This window comes from Lonchura striata, chromosome 2 (assembly GCF_050655825.1).
Source record: "Lonchura striata isolate lonStrDom1 chromosome 2, ASM5065582v1, whole genome shotgun sequence".
Taxonomy (NCBI): Eukaryota; Metazoa; Chordata; class Aves; order Passeriformes; family Estrildidae; genus Lonchura; species Lonchura striata.
Genome location: NC_140704.1, coordinates 15,968,984 through 15,987,312, shown reverse-complemented (window position 1 = coordinate 15,987,312; position 18,329 = coordinate 15,968,984). Strand labels below are relative to the sequence as shown.

Below are 18,329 nucleotides of genomic sequence, written 5' to 3'. Positions count from 1 at the left end.
ATACTGCATTACTCTAATTATAGAATCAGAGTGAGTTTTTTGCTATATGAAAAAGAAATATGCATATGGTCTCTTGAAATACTTCTGCATCTGACCTATGGTTCACCAGGCTGTGATCCAGGTTTTGGACAACTTTCCTTCTCCCTTTCCCTCCTTTTGCCCTTTGACCTCCTTAGAATGCAGATGGTTGATTACTTTGAAATCATAACATGGTGAATAGTCTTCCTCTTTTCTTTCAGGGACCAGTTACTCTCCACAAGAAAATTCACACAACCACAGTACTCTTCATAGTTCAAATTCCCATTCTTCTAATCCCAGCAATAATCCAAGCAAAACTTCTGATGCAGTGAGTATTTGTGATTGAATTTTATCATTGAATTGCCCTGTTCATGCACACCATATTTTCATAATTTTGTCTTAAGACAGGCAGCATGTACACTGTGCTTGAGTTTTCCAACATCAGTCTTTATTTTATAAACACTCTGCAAACCCAACCTGCAGTTGTTATATGTTTTAAAACTATTCTAATTGGTAATCATTAGAGCTTTGAGTTACCTGTCATTCATTTTAAAATATTAGATTATTTAAATGACATGGGTACAGAAATATTTTCCATGAACTTCGCGGTAAATCTGGAGAACACAGTGTGATTTTACTTACTTGATGTGCATTACATATTGTGAATTTTAGTTACTTCAGTATCAAAGTTTTAGCAGTCAGCGTGGTGTTTGTAAAAAATTGCCCGAAACCTAAATCGGTAAATTTGTGATCGGTGGAAAAATTTTGGTTAGATAGTAATTCTGAGTGTGTTGTAAGGTGAAAGAAATTAACGTTATCAGTATTGATCTTACTATATCCCACTAAATGGACTGCTAGATTTTGTTAAGGGGTTTGATGGGAATAAACCAGAGGAAACTTGCAAAATGCAACAGGATACTGGTCATATGTTCAAGCTGTCAATGAAACGGGTATTTAGAAGTGGTGGAAAGCAATGATACGGGTACATAAAAGGTGCCATGTAGTTTTAAAAATAGTGAAAGCTGTTAAATTTGTATATCAAAACTTTCAAGTAGTCTTTTGTTCAACACTGTATTTTAAAGGCTTTTGATTCTGCGGATGATTGGTCTGAACACATCAGCTCTTCAGGCAAAAAGTACTACTACAACTGCCGAACAGAAGTTTCACAATGGGAAAAACCAAAAGAGTGGCTGGAAAGGTATATGTTTGTATTTGTTTTAATTACATAAAGAACAAATATTCTTAAGCACATTCCAGAGCACTTGAGCTTATCTAATAGATTACTGCTATAAAAGATTGTGCTCTAAGTCTGCTCTGTTCCTACCCTTACCATGGCCTCTGGCACCTCTTCTATCCCTTGACAATCCAGATCCTGAGAGGGAAGTATGGTTGATTTGTGTGGGGATGATTTTTTGGGTGGTGATGGTGTTGTTGTTGTGGGGGTTTTGTAGGCTGGTTGGTTTGGTTTTTGTTTTGTTCTGGGGTCTATTTGTTTGTTTTGGCTGGATTTTTGTTTTGGTTTTCTGGGTGAGTGTTGTTTTTCATGTTTTGTTTTGGGATGGTTTTTTATTTGGACAAGATTAGTGAGCTGAACTGGTATATTATGGGCTTCAACAAGCACAGATGGAAGGAAGCAGTGGCTGGAGTTTGCTAACCTCACCTGTAGCAGCAAGCTCTTAACAGTTTAATTCATCTCATGTAACTTAATGAAACTGTTTTATTATTAGATAATGTAAGGTTTTACCTAACTTTTGTTTTCTTTTCTTCAGAGAGCAAAGACAAAAAGAAGCAAGCAAAATGTCAGTTAACAGTTTTCCAAAAGATAGGGATTACAGAAGAGAGGTGATGCAGGCGACAGCTGCCAGTGGGTTTGCCAGTGGAAGTATGTGGGTTTTTTTTTTTAACAGCAATATATTCTTGCCTTGTTTGCATTACTATTTTCTTTTCCAAACTTCAAAAACTAAAAAATCCCTTTACTTGGCTCTTTTTCCCACCTTTTCATATATAAGAGCCAAAGTGGATAGCTCTCCCAAATGTGGTTTCTTTAAATACCTTTACTAGTGCAACATTTCCTTAATGCTTTTCATGGTCTCCTCCTTTTTGTGGCTTTTACTGTCGAGTTTAATTATCTTCATGGGTAGTTACTCAAACAGCTTGAATAATCTGTGGTTTAGTTGGGCTGTTGTGATCATTGAGACCTGTTAATGTCATATTCTTACCTTAAAAATAAAGATTTCACATCTAAAAATAATAATAACCTAATTCAATGGATTTTGATATCAGAGGTTTCAGAGGCTTTTTTTGTGTGTGTTATTGAGAGCGTATTTTTATCTCGCCAATACTCCTAGCAAAATCTTCCCTGGTCTATAATTTCTGTGACTTGGAGATTCTTGTCCTGATACCTAGCTTTAATATTTGTCAGTTTTCTTCTGGAAAATAGTTGTACTATGAGGTTCTGTCTGTATGCTGATGTAGTTTGGATAAATTTGTAGCATAGTTCTCAGGGTAGTTAAAAGCAGAAGCCAAAGTATTATTCTTCACCCACGCTCTTGGGATTTGACAAGGTGGAGATGTATGAAGAGGTATTTTTCTGTGTACACTGGAACTTCAGCATATGCTAAAATATACTGGATGCTGCAAAAAGATAGCAGTCATGCATAATGCAGTGAGTATTTGTTTTGTGACAGGTGAAAATGTAAGAATCTATAAAAGAATTACTTTCTGTTTACTTGGTATATTCACTGAGTAGCATATTTTAAAGTCTGTGATCATGTGACCAGTGCAGATGAGTCATTCATTTAATATATATAAGTGTCTTGAATTAATTGTAAGTAAGCTTGTTGTAGCAGTACTCAAGTGGCATGGAGAGGAATTCTTTGAAGGCTAGAATGTGAAACTATTAAATTATACTTGATGTTCAGGGGTTTTGATGAACAAAAGAAAAATAGCATAAATTATCTCTTCACACTAAATTCAAGATGGAAATAATAGATCTTGATTTAGATCTTTTTAGGAGACTTCAAAAGTTAACTTGACTGTAACACTGGTTATAAAGCAGCCTTTCATCAAAACACAGTGCTTAACCGGAGCTCTAAATCAAGCAAAGGTCAGAGAAAATGCATTTTGTCAGTGAGTAGAATTAAATTTTGCCTTTTTTGATACTTATCTACTTGAAGCTTTTTTTAATCACAAGTTCAGTCAGCTCTAGTTGTTGGTGTGCGGCTGTATTAATCAGTTACTACAATCTTAGACTTGTTTCTAATTCAATCTTTTTTTTTTTTTAATTGCAACATCACTTGGGGAATCCTGAAAAAAGTGGAAGACAAGCATTCCAGTGACACCAGCAGTATGCTCCCACAGAATATTTTATCTCAAACGAGCAGGCACAATGACAGAGACTACAGACTGCCAAGAGCAGAGACTCACAGTAGTTCTACTCCAGTTCAGCATCCCATCAAAACAGTGGTTCATCCAACTGCTACCCCAAGCACTGTTCCTCCTAGTCCATTTTCTCTACAATCTGATCACCAGCCAAAGAAATCCTTTGATGCTAATGGAGCATCCACTTTATCAAAACTGTCTACATCCGCATCTTCCATCCCTGCACAGAAAACAGAGAGAAAAGGTATGTCTAATGAAATTCCCTCTAGTATTCTAGATGATGCATTGCATTACACTGCTTGTTCAAAGTATGTTAATACTAGAATTTAATTATTTTTTCCTGTTTGATTGTGTGCTTAGAACCTGATTACTGTTTTAATGTGTTTATTTTCCCCCAAACCCAATTTGCTGTATCTTACACAATTTCAAATTGACACTGTGATGTTTACTATTTATGGCCTTATTCTGCAAATTAACATTTCAAATTATAATTTGAAAGATGTATTTTTATAGAACATATTTTAATTCTTGTCTTCTCCCTTGTTGTTTTGGATCTTTGCCATTTATTTGAGTTTTTATGTAGTTACACAGTTTGAAAGTCATTTTGGACCATTATGTTTTATGAACTTCTGTTACTGTTTGGAATGCCAGTGTCAAACCTATCAATCAACACAAGCACAGTTCTTACAGAAAGCGAGAGTTTTCTACATTTTTGTAAGAGCTAATCTGTTAATCTGTTTTGATCTGTATCTTGGGAAATACTGGATCTTCAGCTCTAAATCTGATAGTATGTATTTCTGTTATCTGGTAATACCTGGTAGATACAGTAACAGTCAAGTGAAGATCAGGACTGCACTGTGGGTTGTTTATGACCTTTCAGATCTCTGTCTTTTAGTTAGATTTACTTCATTATTAGGAATGAGGAGCTCAAAAAGTTTGTGAGAATGAGATGTGTATCATGAATGATAGTGTGTTACTTTGGTGTAGTTGTGTTTTCAGAGTGGTGTTGTGTAAGAAAATTCTGCTTTGAGGACTTTGGGAGGGAGAAAATAATTTTTGATAATCATGTTTTGTTTTAATTTAAAATACTGTATAATTAATATGTAACTGAATTATTTTTTTGAAAGATGGCTTGTTGCCCTGTCCATACTTGCAAGCTGGCCTAGTTAAATAATTTTAAAAAGAAGACCAAAACAGACTCTGGTCTGACACCAGTCTTGTGCTCTGTGTTTGTTTTTGACTCTTCCACTTTTGTTTATTAAAGTTCCAACTTCTACAGACTTAAGAACAGCTGGCCACACAAAATATTTGAACAATAGAATACACTGATAAGTACTGTCATTTGTGCGTGTACAAATACATGTACAATTGTGCATGTAAGGAATTTTTTTTACATTTTTTCTTGACAGTTTGTGCAATTTTTACATAATAATACTGACTGTAAACTACAGAGGAACAGGTTATTTTCAGCAAGCCTTTTCCTATTAAACACAGTAAAGCATGAAGTAAAGTGTACTAGTTCAAGCATGGTTCTTGTACAGAGTGCAGCTGTTACCTGCTTCAGTTAAACCTCTATTTTCTGATTGCAGTTTGATGCATTTGTACACATTACAGTGCAAAACATCCATGTCAATTGTTCTTTCCTTTAATATATCTACACAGTTTCCATTTCTATATTTAAATGCACTTTAAATCTCTCTTATTATTACTCAATTCTGGCTTGTTCTTAATTCCCATTTGGTGTGATCAGATTTCATACTGGGTATTTTGCTGCTTTACTGCACATCTTCATTAATTGAAGACATGACTCATGAAGCAATTGAAGGAACTTCCCATTCTAACAACTGCTACAGATGTTGGCAGAAAGTTAAATATTTCTTACAACATTAATTTGAGAATGTACAGCAGGGTATAACATTGAAAACAATCACACAGGGCAGTCTTGATACTGTAAATCTTATGTTAGAATCTGCAGATGGTTCCATATTAAATATTTCACTGAATTTCTGTATTCTTAGGTAGGTGTTTTTTTTAATTTTGTGTGGGTTAAATGAATAGATTCTCTGTAGTAATCATGCCTCATTGATCTGTTTCATGGCACTTGATTGTTAGCAAATACTGTACTTGCTGAGCTTCAGAAAAGGGTCAGTTACAGAAAGTTAGCAAATAATTGAAGAATTAGAATAGGTAAATGTTGGGCTTGAAAATCTTACTCTAGAAAATGTAAGTTTTTACATGTTGCTTTTTACCTCTTGTACAGCAACAGAAGAATTCAATGCAGTTGCTGTCATGATAAAAGCTCATCAAACAGTACATTCAGTTGGCTTCTTTTTCTGGTGAATGTCAGACTGTCTTTTTAAGGAAATTAAACCAGTAAATTTTCCATAGCATTTTACATATTTAAATTTTAGAAAAGGGAAGAAGCAGTACTTTGGATGATTTACTGTTACTCATTCTCTCGGGAGTGACTGTGAACCTGCAGTACTAGAAATATGCAGTTTAGAAAATCTTTTTTGTAGCTGTTATACAAACTGAAAATACAGTAATTGTCCTGAGACACTTGGTTCAAACAATCTTCTAAAAGTCTTTGCAAATCTGAAAAAGTTTGAGAGGTTTATGTTTAAGTAGTAAAGGAAATAGCCTTTGATCTTCTTTTTCAGTTCATTGACTATGCCATCACTTTCTAAAAAGAGGTAAAACTGTGGTTTTTTGCCTATAAAAATAGGTTGGTCCAAATGACTGAATAATATGTGCAGTAGTCCTTCCTTAAATCAATTCTTGCTTCTTGTGAATGTGTTGCTGGTTGCCTTATGCCAGCATATATGTACCACTGTTTTAATAGGTCTGATTTCAGTGTGTATTTTTTTTTAAGCAGTAATAGTTTTGAACAGCAGAACAACAGAAAAACACAAAACCCAACGACAATGCTTTTTTCAGCTCAATCTCTTTTGCTGCAGGGGTATGTTGTAGTCCCACAAGGAGATTGAATAAAATCCCTGGCTGAACTATAGCTCAGCTGTTAGCAGTAGAATGGCTGGCAGTAGTGGAGAGTTCCTGGGGAACTATTTGACCTCTACCCTTTGGTTTGAATGTTCCAGTCAGAATCTGCTGCTTCTGTTTGTGCTCACTGTGAGTGCTTTATGCAGGTAAAGTGTGGGGTTGCTTTTCCTACTTTTTGGCTGCTTTATCTGTAGGGCACATCACATTTTCCTATTTCTAATTCAGAATGAAATGTTGTATTGTTCATATCTTAACAGTGTGTCTGTCTGTAGGATACTGCTTCTCACACCTTTCCTTCAAGTCCTATCAAGGCAACACTTCTGTTTCTAGTCTAGCAGTATTCTAAAACTTTTATGAGAACACAGCAAGCTGGCCAGTGCAATGCTGGGTGGGTTGTGACTCTGGTGCTTCTTTTCCTTTTCTCACCCTTGTGGTTTTCTTGTAACACTTGCTAGCTTTAGTGGACAGTTATTAACATTGCTTCTGGTATTGTTGCATCTTCTTTGGCTGAGTTTTGTAGTTTCAAGTATATTACTCAATTCATATGTCAGTTAGAAAAAGTTACATGAGACTGTTAGTTTCTTTCAATACTTTATACTTGTTTGCTGAACATTGCTGTTACATTTGACAGCAGAGGTAAAATACAAAGAAAAATCAATTTTAAGACTGGAGTAATCCAGATGTGAGAAATAGGGAAATTTTTTTTGTAATTTAGATAATTATTTTTGAGAATCTAGTTGATACTGTTACTATAGTTTCATTTGGTCAAATGTGTTTACAGAATGCATTGCTTTTAAGTATTTATGTATTTTTGTTGTGGCTTGCAGTCCTTAGTAGATCACAACAGAACTACGTAAAACAGATAAATGTGACTGTCAGCGCTCAGAGAGCTTAGTTGGTGGACTGTACACTCCAGGTGCTTCAGCACCAAAAATGTGTTATCATTCTTAATCATGAGCAGAAAATAAAGCAGTTCTGTTAGCTGTTCTGGGTAGTAGTTGTTTAATCAGTGAAGCAGAGATGATGTTTATAGGGTGACAAGATACACATTTCTGAAAATTTTGTAATGCAGTTTTTCTCCCACAGAGAGCACACTGTGAGAGCACAAGTGCCTAGTAGTTGCTGGCAGTGCAAAGATAACAGTTCAAGCTCACAAGAAAGTGGTTGGGTAATGTTTTAGAGTTGACTCCAAAGGACTTTGGATGCATTTGTTTTGTTTTAAATGGGATAAAAATTGCATCAGTGGTAAAAGCAATAGGAACACTCAGAGTGTCATTTTAATAATTTAGGAATTGTCTAGTCAACAGTAGTCAGTAATTTCCATGTCATTAAAAATAAATCTTTGTTGCTGTAAATTAGAGTAAGAATTAGCTAATATAGAGCATTAATTTAAAGCTAGTCATGCCGGGAGTACTAGTATGTTAGCTGTCAGAAAGAGGGCTGTGAAGTGAAGTCCTTTCTTCACAAAAAGTTATTTCACAGTTTTGTTCTTTTTTCCCCATCCACTTCTCTGTCACACTCATGTGCCTGATGAGCTTAGCACACCGTGGTCAAGAGGAGAGTAAGCAAATTAGAGGTGCTCACAGGACTCCAGCAGACACAGCAGGGTGGCAGCAGCACAACAGAGGTGTGGGACTGTCAGTGTCAAGCCTCTGCATTGAAGCAGTGTAGCTGAACAGTCAGAAGGCTTCCTTTTCCATCCTCTTGCATTCAAGCTTGTAGGGTCAGGGTTGCTTTTCAGAATATTAGTCCTGGCAGATCAGCTGTTTGCTTAGGAGCAAAAATTCTTGTCATAAGGGCAGAGATTGGTAATGGCAAGATGCAGTTATGTACTGGCTCAAATTGAAAAGCTAAGGATGCTTAGAAAAAAACTAAAGATCATTTTGGCAGAAACTGCTGAAAATGATTTGGTTTTTTTGTTTTTTTCTGAAAGGATCGTTTGGCCCTGTTATTAAAAAATTCCCACTGCTTGGAAGCATTACAAGCATTCTGACTTGACCTGGTGTTTTTACTTCAGCAAAAACTTGGGCAAACCTCTTTGCAAAACTTAAAACAAACTGCATGTTATGTCATACTGGTTCTTGTCATACAAAATTTTGACTGATAACTTGGATTTTCCTTTTTGTCCAAAGGATGTGATTATGAGTCACACTCCCAGTGGAGAGGGTTATGAATAGAAAGGTCTTCCCTAACCATTGTGGTTTTCAAAAATTATTTTCATTATAAAAAGGTTTTTTCCTGCTCCATTTTAATATTAAACCAATTAATAGTTCTTAATATTAAACCAATTAATAGTTCTTCTCATTAAATTAATCTCCAAATCTAATGGTATTTCTTTTTGCTATCTGCTTTACTTAGTTTTCCTCTGTTTTTTGGTGTGGTTTGTTTTTTCTTGGGTGGGGGGGTTGGGGTTTTCTGGTTTTCTTTGGTTTTTTTGGGGGGTTTTTTTGGGTTTTTTGTGGTTTTTTTTTTTTTTTTATGGCTTTATTTTTGGTCATTTTTTTCCACGTGAATGCAGTTGATAGTCCAGAAAGGTGTTTAGTTCTATAATACAGGTCTGTATGTAGGCTGCATCTAATAAACTTATTTGCATAATTGTCAGAAGGCAAACTGTGTTTTCACATTATTGCCACAAAGTGAATGGATTTTTAAATTTTTTTTAAAAGCTCTAGATATTGAGGCTTTATTGTGCATAGCTTATAATGGAAAATTGGTGCCAAATCATATTTTTAAAATCACAAACAGTAATTTAAAAATTATCTAATTTTCTTTTTTTTTTTAGTTATTCAGAGGAAGAGATAAAACAAATTTTATTTAATGAAGTTCTTACAACTTCAAGCGATCACAGCATGATGTGTTCTAGTTTTAGTTTTTATTCTGTTTTTTTATTATTTAAAAAGCTTTCCTTGGGACTTCCATGATAAAAGCTGAAATTTTAGGTGAGGTTAGAGTCATTTGCATAGCATTTGTTTTGAAATTGATGTTGATAATGAAGAGACTGCAGCCTTGCCCTGTTCTACTTCATCAGCCATAGTCTGTGGTGTAAAGCCTGCAAAAGTCTTAAGTTGTTACAAAAATTTTTTATAAGATGTGGATTAATTTGCATTTTGTATTAGTAGAATTCCAGTTGTCATATCAAAATTAGTCTGATGCTTAATGGTTCAGGTTAGGTTTATGAATGACTGCCATGTAATCCAAATCCTTATTCTGCAATAGTAGTGTAGATTGCTTGTCAAGGAACATGAATTGATGTTGACACAGGTGTAGGGACCTGTGTATCAGAATTGAAAAGCTACTGGATTTAAATTTGTGGAGATATTTAACTTTTCTCAGCATGCTATATTCATCTTGACTGTGTTTCATGATGTTTGAGGGCTTCAAGTGCACTTAAGAACCACAGGCTTATATTATTAATAGGCATTTTTGAAAATTCTGATAAACTAAAAAATAGTGTTTAGATGTTGGAAAGTAAACTTAATTCTGTGGCAAAATAAACAATGAAACAGAAAAAGAAATTAGAGAGGAGAAGAAAGGAGTGAGGAGTTTCTGCTTCTATTTGTGGAAAAAGCAGGGGAAATCCATACACCCTAGTGAGTGATACCTGAGGGTTTTTGTCAAAGATTTCATCTTGAGGAGTTCTGGCTAGTTAAATTAACTTCAAAAGGCAAAACTTGCAGGCTCTGTACAGCATCAAAAATTAAACAAGGTTCTAAACTTTGTAGCTACATTATTCAAAAATGGATGTGAAGATATTTGGAGGCTTTGTTTTGTTGGCAGCAATTCTAGGATTTAGTATCCTGTCTAAGCCATGAAGTAAGATAGATGGGTTTAAATTAAGCTGATGAAAATTGCAATTATATACAACTAATTTGTAATCTATATTTTTAACATGTGAGTTTCCATCACAGAGGAGTTTCCCTTTGTGGAGAGGAGGTAAAGATCACAGATTGAGATGAGAACAATTTACTGGAAACAGCAATGAAATAAGAAATGAATAGTAAAAGCAACAATATTATAAAAAAGGTGAAAAATTCACATGCGAACAAAAGCTGACCACGGGGGAATCGCAATATGGGAGATGCTGCCACCTTCTCAGACTGGAGACAGATTCCCTTCTCCAGCCCTGGCAGTGAAGTGAGATGGTACAAAATAACTGCCCTTCCTGGCTGCTCCAGAAATTAGCCCTATGCTGGCCAGATCCAGGATCTTATCCACCCGTTATTCTATACCACCTACGTCACGCCCAAATCCTACACCTTCCAACTGGTGTGCTCCCAGCTAATTGCAAGATGTATCAGAATCTCCTGATTAGTACATCTGAAGCAGTCTGTACTGTCCACAATATACATATAGTGACATACATACAGCATACAGTGACAGTGTCAGTCAGCAGCCAGTGTTTTTAAAATTCAGCATTACAGACTGTTCTCACAATATAATCAAATCCCCTTGAGGTACACATAGTGTTTCCCTATCTCTCTGCATTACCCACCAAGTGCAGCCAGGTCATTGAGCAAAAACATGGATGGGTTTGCCTACCCTGTAGATAGGTTTTGCCTTTGCTTGAGGAAGGACTAATTCAAACTGTTCCCTAATACATTCTTCATATGCACCACAGGGACTTAATCCCTTTCTATGAAAGTGTTTTTTGGACAGGGCTTTCTCGCTTGGTAGAGCTTCCAGTGTTAACTAACTAGGTAGCCTTTGCCTAATTTATCTCCCATTGTTTAAAGGTCCTGCCACTTACTGCTTTTAATGTGGTTTTTAACAGTCTGTTGTACAGTTCAGGTTTCCCAGAGGCTAGTGTGTGATAGGGAGTATTATATACCCACTCAATAGTGTGGCCTAGGTGTCTATGAGGCTGTTTTTAAAATGAGGCTGATTGAGTTCTTTCAGGGTACCATGCTGCTACAGGACTTGCTTTTCAAGGCCCGAAGTGGTGTTCCAGGCAGTGACGTGAGACACAGGGTATGTCTCCAGCTATCCAGTGGTTGTTCCTATCATTGTATGCATGTAGAGCTTGCCATGGTGGATTTGTGGAAATGGGATATAATCAATCTGCTAGGCTTCCCTGTACTTTTCACCACTGTACAGCAGGGGCTTTACCCGCTTGGTCTGCTTGATTGTGGTGTGGCATTAGTAGTTGTGGAAGACCTGTGAGATACTGTCCACGGTTAAATCCAGCCCTCAGTCGTGAGCCTGTCAGTATGTTGCATCTGTTTCCTGGTGATGTGAGGTGCCATGAGCCCACTGAGTCATAAATAAATAATTCACCATTATGTTGCCAGTCCATATATATCTGAGACCCTTTAAGCTTGGCAGCTTGGTCCACCCCTCTGTTGTTGCAGTGTTCTTCAGCAGCCCAACTCTCGGGTACAGAGAGCATCTGCATGACAGACTTTTACAGTCAGCTTCCCTACCCAAGCAATCATGTCTTGTCACAGTACAGCAGCCCAGATGGTTTTCCCTCTCCAGTGTCAGTTGGTCTTTTTCCATCAGTCCAGCCACCAGAGCATTTGTGACTGTGCATGACTCATTGTAGAGGTAGAGTGTTAGCCATTTTGTCTCATTCAGTGATATCTAAAGCCAGCTGGATGATTTTCACCTGTGCAGCCTGACTTGATCCACCTTGTCCATCAGTAGCTTCTGTGGTTTACTTTGTAGGAGTCCTGCAGATTTCCATTTTCAGGGTGTCCCTACAATACAGCAGGAACCATCAGTGAAGAGACTATCACTTTTCATTTGGTAGCAGCTGATTATATGGTATGGTCTCCTCAGCACATGGCATTTTTTCCTCCTCCTTTGAAATTTTCATCTTTCGACAAGTGAGTGATGACTTCCAGGATCCAAAGGTGATTTGGGTTTCCTGTTTGAGTTTGCTGTGTAACCAGCATAACCCACTTGCTCCAAGTAGCATCAGTGGCATCAGGTGTGGAAGGGACTTCTCCCTTGTACATCCAGGCCTGCAGCAGCAGTCAGGATGCCCAGAGTACCTGTACTTTGGTGCCAATCACTACTGAAGCAGCTTGAACCCCTTCATAAGTTGTCAGTACCTTTTTTTCAGTTGGGATGTAGCAGGCCTCAAGTCCTTGTATCCTGACTCCAGAACTCCAGGGGTTGTCCTTGAGTTTCCCTGAGTGCTTTTTACCAGAGGCTCCAGGAAGGACCATTCTTCCTGACTGCAGTGTGGAGCACATTTTTCACATCTTTTGTCTTGACTGGCCTAAGGACAACTGCATGATCCTGTTTTGTTTAAAAGTCTGTTGTTCAGGACCCCACTTCAAATTGTTCTTCTGTGTCACATGATAGAGAGGCCAGACTACCTGTCTGTAATCTAGAATATGCATTCTCCAAAAACCCACAGCACTTAGGAAAGCTGTGCTTGCTGTTTGCTCATTGGTGGGGACATGGCTGCTATTTTGATTGGACTCTGATGATGTCCATCTTGCCATTTTACTCCTAAAAACTGAATTTCCTGTACAGGTCCCCTTGACCCTACTTTGCTTTATGGCAAAATTTGCCTTCTGGAGTATTTGAATTATCTTCTCCTTTTTCTCAAAAACTTCCTCCGCTGTATTCCCCCATACAATGATGTCATTAATGTACTGCAAATGTTCTGGAACGTCACCCTTTACCAGTGCATTCTGGATCTGTCCATGGCAAATGGTGGAGCTGTGTTTGCAGCCTTGAGACAGTGGGTTCCAAGTGTACTGCATGCTCCTCAGGTGAAAGCAAACTGTGGCCTGCACTCTCCTGCCAGAGAAATAGAGAAATATGTATTGGCAATGTCAATAGCAGCACGACTTCCCTGCCTTGAACTCCAGTTCATACTGAAGTTCAAGCATGTCTAGCACAGAAGCATTTAGTGTTGGTGGGACTTCATTCAGGCCATGATAATCCACTTGTTAGTCTCCAGTCTCCATTGAATTTACACATCTGCCATATGGGCTATTCAAGTATGAGTGAGTCTTGCTGTCATTCCCTGGCTCTCCAGCTCACAAATTATTTTATGATAGGGAGTTTCAGTGGTATTGTTGACAGTGACTGCTGTGGTAGTAATTGGGTACCAGTTGTTCTTCAGCTCTCAGCTGAAGAACAGCTGGGACCCTCCCAGGACAGAAGGGTCCTCTTAACAGACCAGGCAAGGTATTCAGCTGTCTAATTTCCTCTGTTGCTAGAGTATCTGTCCCAAATGCCCAGCAATGCCCTTTTGGGTCCTTAAAATGCCCTTTCCTGAAGTAATATATGCCAAGGATGTGTGGTGCTTCTGGGTCAGTCACAGTGGGGTAGTTTAGCCATTCATTCCCAGTCACATTCACTTAGCTTCCAGTACAGTCAGCTGTTTAAATACCCCTGTCACCCCAGAAATCCATATGGATTCTACCCCTATGTATCTTGATGGCATCAGGGTACATTGTGTGCTGGTGTCAACTAAAGCCTTGTACTCTTGTGGGTCTGATGTGCCAGGCCATTGGATCCAATGATAGAATCCATTGAGCCAATAGATCTGAGTGTCCCTTTCCCCCATCTGGTTGGGGGTAGGGCCCCTTTAGTCCTGGTCATAGTTCTCATTGCTCACTCCTTGTAAATATAGACTAGGGGTCCCTTCTAGAGGATGAGAAGTCTCTTCTGTCTGAGACTTGTTCCACTGAAAACTGGAGTGGCATTTGTCTGTGAAGAATTTCCTGTTGTTCTTCCAAGCATTCAACTCACATACCCATACTGCTAGGGCATAGGTAGATTTTTCCATCCCACTTCCTCGTGTCCTCTGTTTTGCTCACAGAAAAAAACACAGGTTGCCTTGTGTGTGTCTTCTCTCTTGAGCGGGGGAGTGCTTGCTCCCAATAGCAGAGACTTCGGTCTGTACTGGCAGGTCATGGGACATTTCCTCACTGACTTTTTCAAGTCTGTCCAAAGTCTTGGACAGTCTCCACAGCCAAGGTGTGAGTCAAGATGATCTTCATATTGCTGGAGTTGGGTAGTCATGAAGTACAGTTTGGTTCTCCTTCTCTGGACATTAATACCAGTATGACAGTGGTATGCTCTGTATAAACTTCTGCCACATGGACTGTGTGCAGTGGACCTGATCTGAATCTGCAAGAGACTGCTTGTTATTTGAATCTCTGTAGATTACTGCCAGCACATCTGATTCACATACTGGATACCTTTTCCCATGGCATTCTACATGCTGGAGTGCACTACTAGATTGTCCTTGAAGACAATACCTTCCCTCCTGCATGACATGAGTCACCTCCAGAGGCTGAGAGTTTGTCTTCTTCCCACTTCCCTTTTCAATGCCCATGTCCCAGGACAGGGATCGCAGTTGCTTGGCTTCACTGCCATCGAGTTTCATATCATGGGCTATGATACCCCAGCATTGGAGCAGCTAGATCACCAGAAGGTCATTTGACTGGCAGCTGAAATCTTTCTGCATATCTCACAACTTACTCAGGGATAGGGATTGGGTAATTATATTTGGCCCTTCCTCTTCCTGCTATTGTGAGGGTTTACTTCCTCTTCATCCCTCAGTAACTGAATTGATTAGATCTTGGATTTCTTGTTAAGTGTAGGGCAACTGCTCCTGGCACAGATTCATCCTATGGTTCAGCTGCTCTTTGAGTGGTCTCCGTGCCTGTTTGTTTTCCTCCTGTTCTCCCTGAGGGACTGTCTACTACTGAACTATGTCTGGTGAAGAATAGCCAGTGCCCAGCACACTGCAATGATTTCCTCCCCTCTGGAGATGTCACACCGTCTTCCTTGAAAATATACAGTTGCTTTATCAGGATCCTGTAGTTGTTCAGGGGTAAACTTCCAAACCATTGAACCAGAGAATTTCGCCCACAACTGGCCTATTTTCTCTGGCATTCCATGCCACTTATGACAACTCACCTGTGGAGCAGCTCTCCTTAGAAATGTCTCTCCAGATTCTAAACATGGTGGGGACCACACTGACTCTAAACGTGGTACTGACTGTACTCAAGAGACATAGCACCAAGACCATGATTTTCTTAACAACCAAAGGAAAGACAAAATTCTCAAAAGCTGGTTTAATAGGCCTGAAAGTGACAAAGGACATAAAAAGCTGGGGAAAATTACATGCCCCTGTTGCCCACAGTATAGGTACAATTTAATGGACTCCCAGAGACAAGCCTCAAAGGAAGGGTAAAAGAGCATTCCTGAACACACATCCCAAACCCTCATTGCCCCATGTGTCATAAACTGTTCTCCCACAATACAGCAACACAGCAGTCCTGATCCATCACTCTCCCTGCTATGAAAAAAATACCATGGTGGGTGCACAGGGCATACACAGGAATATCTGTACAGGGTTAGGTGCCACAACCATGTGGACAGACCAGAGAGCACTGTGACCATTGACTCCCTGCCCAGTACAACAAATTCTTCAATCAATTTATTTCAAACCGCTCTGGTCAGATCTGATTATCTCAACCCATTGTACCCCATTGAGAGCCAAATAAAGCTATTGAGGTTTATGGTTGGTGTTCCCCATGCACTGTTCGTTCACTGCTTCCTCCCTCTCCCCTGTGACAGGCTAGTGAGGAGAACTGGAGGCACAAAAGGAAAAGATTGCAGGTTGAGATAAGAAAAATGTACTGGAACCAGCAATGAAATAAAAAATTAACACTAACAGCAACAATACTAATAAAAAAAGTGTACAAGAGAGACAATTCACGTTATGCCAACTGGAAAACAACTCCCTTACTTCTGCCCTTGGCAGTGAAGTGAGGTGGTACAGAATAACCCAACCCTTCTGGCTACTCCAAAAATTAACCTTGTCCTGGCCATAACCAGCACAGCTACTTAATACAAACAAGAAATACTTGAATTTCTATCAATAATTTTTACAGGTTTGGATTTGGTTGGGTTTTTTTTTTTTTTTGGTAGAAACAGGTTTCTAGCTTGAATTTAATTAATAATAAGAATTTAATTAATAATAACTTAATTTGCATAATGCAATGATGATCTGGACAGTCATTTTATTCTACATCCTCTATGATTTTAAATAACTGTTCTAATGTGATGTACATGTAGGTAGTCATATTCATAGACATGTATTCTTTTATAACATTTAGTGTATTGTTTTTGAGTTGCTAAACATCTTGGAATATTGGGATGTTAGCATTAGGCGTTATCCTTGCTTTGTGTCCTTTCTCTAGGTTTAATAGGGTGATTGTACAAAAACACCTTTAACAGATACATTTTAACTTATACTTAAAATACCTGCAGTAATACAGTTATGTGAAATAGTGTCTCCGTATTGTCTGAAAAAAATAACTTGACTGTATTGTGTTGATGCAATTCAGTGTGCATTTTTAAAGCATAAAAACTCGGGTGTTACAGACCTCATGGTATTCAGTGGTTTTGCATGACATGTTTTGAGTTCTGTTTTTCAAGAAATAAGTAAATAAAGTGAATAAAATAAACCTTATCCTCACCAGAACTGGGTGGGTAAAAGGTTTATTTTAACTGCATTGTTAGCTTGAGTTTGCCTTTGATTCAGTGTATTTTCTGTTCAGAGCTGCAGCATGGGTGAAAAGCACTTCCAGCTGTTTGGTATGGTGGTGTAGTGTGAGGTATTTGCTTACATGAATAAATAACACAGTAGTGAGTTGCTTCTCTACTTAAAATAACTGTGAAGACAAACATAAATACATTAAATATGTTTTTAAATTAATGCTGGCAGTTGCAGTGTTGTTTCATTTTGAAATGAGGGTATTTTGTGTTTTGAAGTTTTCTGGTGGTTGTTTTTCTGGTAAGGTTTTCAAAACTGTAGGTAGCAGGCTTGTACGTGTAAGTACTAATGTGCCCCATTGTGCTTATTGACCTTGCTTTTGTTTGCCGGTTTATCTTGATCTTATTTGGACTGTGACAGATCCAAGTTCAATTTCAACTCCACATGGTTTTGTTTAGTATGATAGGAGTCTTGTTTGTTGTATATGTCTTGACCTGCAATTGTCTTAATGTTTACTTTGAATGCTATAACATAAGATGAAATACTTTATAACAAAAACGTTTACTAATGACTTAGTGTTTTATTCTAACTAATCCCTAATCAGCTGTCCTAGTTCATGTTATTGAAAACCCTGCAGAAACTTTGTAACAGGTTTTTCTTTTTTCCCCATATTCAATCTTTGTAACAGCCCCTTTGCCCCTTTTTAAGTTGTTCTTGCAACAGCTCCTGGCCAAATGACCAGGTTCCTTCACAGATACATTGATACCAACTCTGAGGAGATTGTAATTAGACAGGGGCACATCTTTTTTGGAAGTTCACCTGAAACTCCAAAATATGTCTTTGTGTCCTCGGTATTACATTCTTGCAAGCTTTCAAATTCAGATTCTTCAGCAGGTTTTTTTTTTTTCTGGTTCAGATTTCTCAGCTACTTGTCTGGAAAAAGTTTTCTGGAGTATTTGTGACCTTTATAAGCTATTTATACTGTAACAGCATGGAAGCAGAAATCCTCTTCCCATTGAGATTAGAAATCTTAGTGAAAAGATTTATACATCGTCACTTCCATAATTTTTTGTTAGTTTTTAGGGTTCTTCTCCAAATTAGTCTTGGAAGTTGCAGTTAAGCTTATTGGAATACAAAAGCTGTTAGAAATTCTGTAACATTTTATTCTTCTGTAGTAAAGCAAATCAGACCGTCTCACTTCTTTAGTAAAGTCAGCATCATCTTCCTTTGACCATTTTTCCAAATAAAAAAAACAAGCACACCCTTAAAGTAAAATAACTTCCCAGCCTGTTTTCCCAAATTTTGGGGAAAACTTTTAGCCTTTTGCCTGAAATGTAGAATATCCATGTTGACCTTCTCTGCCTGGTTTGAGGTGGCTTTAAACTCCATATTTTCATTATTGTGGGCAAACATCCTGCATGTGATCTTGGATCCATAGCTTTATGCTCTGCATCCA

At 38.1% G+C, this 18,329-nt stretch overlaps 1 protein-coding gene across 17 annotated transcripts in view; it reads left to right on the top strand.

Annotated features, from left to right (window-relative positions):
• The window catches only part of WAC (WW domain containing adaptor with coiled-coil), a 57,018-nt gene that overhangs the window by 18,888 nt on the left and 19,801 nt on the right, over positions 1-18,329 (top strand). For 10 of the 17 annotated variants that reach the window (XM_085564714.1, XM_085564655.1, XM_085564699.1 and 7 more), the window contains exons 4-7: positions 240-346; positions 1,101-1,216; positions 1,788-1,900; positions 3,335-3,643. In XM_085564714.1, coding sequence (XP_085420840.1) covers positions 240-346; positions 1,101-1,216; positions 1,788-1,900; positions 3,335-3,643 — 645 coding nt within the window. Of the gene's footprint in view, positions 1-239; positions 347-1,073; positions 1,217-1,787; positions 1,901-3,334; positions 3,644-18,329 lie in introns of all 17 variants that reach the window. The other 7 variants (XM_085564653.1, XM_085564652.1, XM_085564651.1 and 4 more) reach the window with 2 other exon arrangements.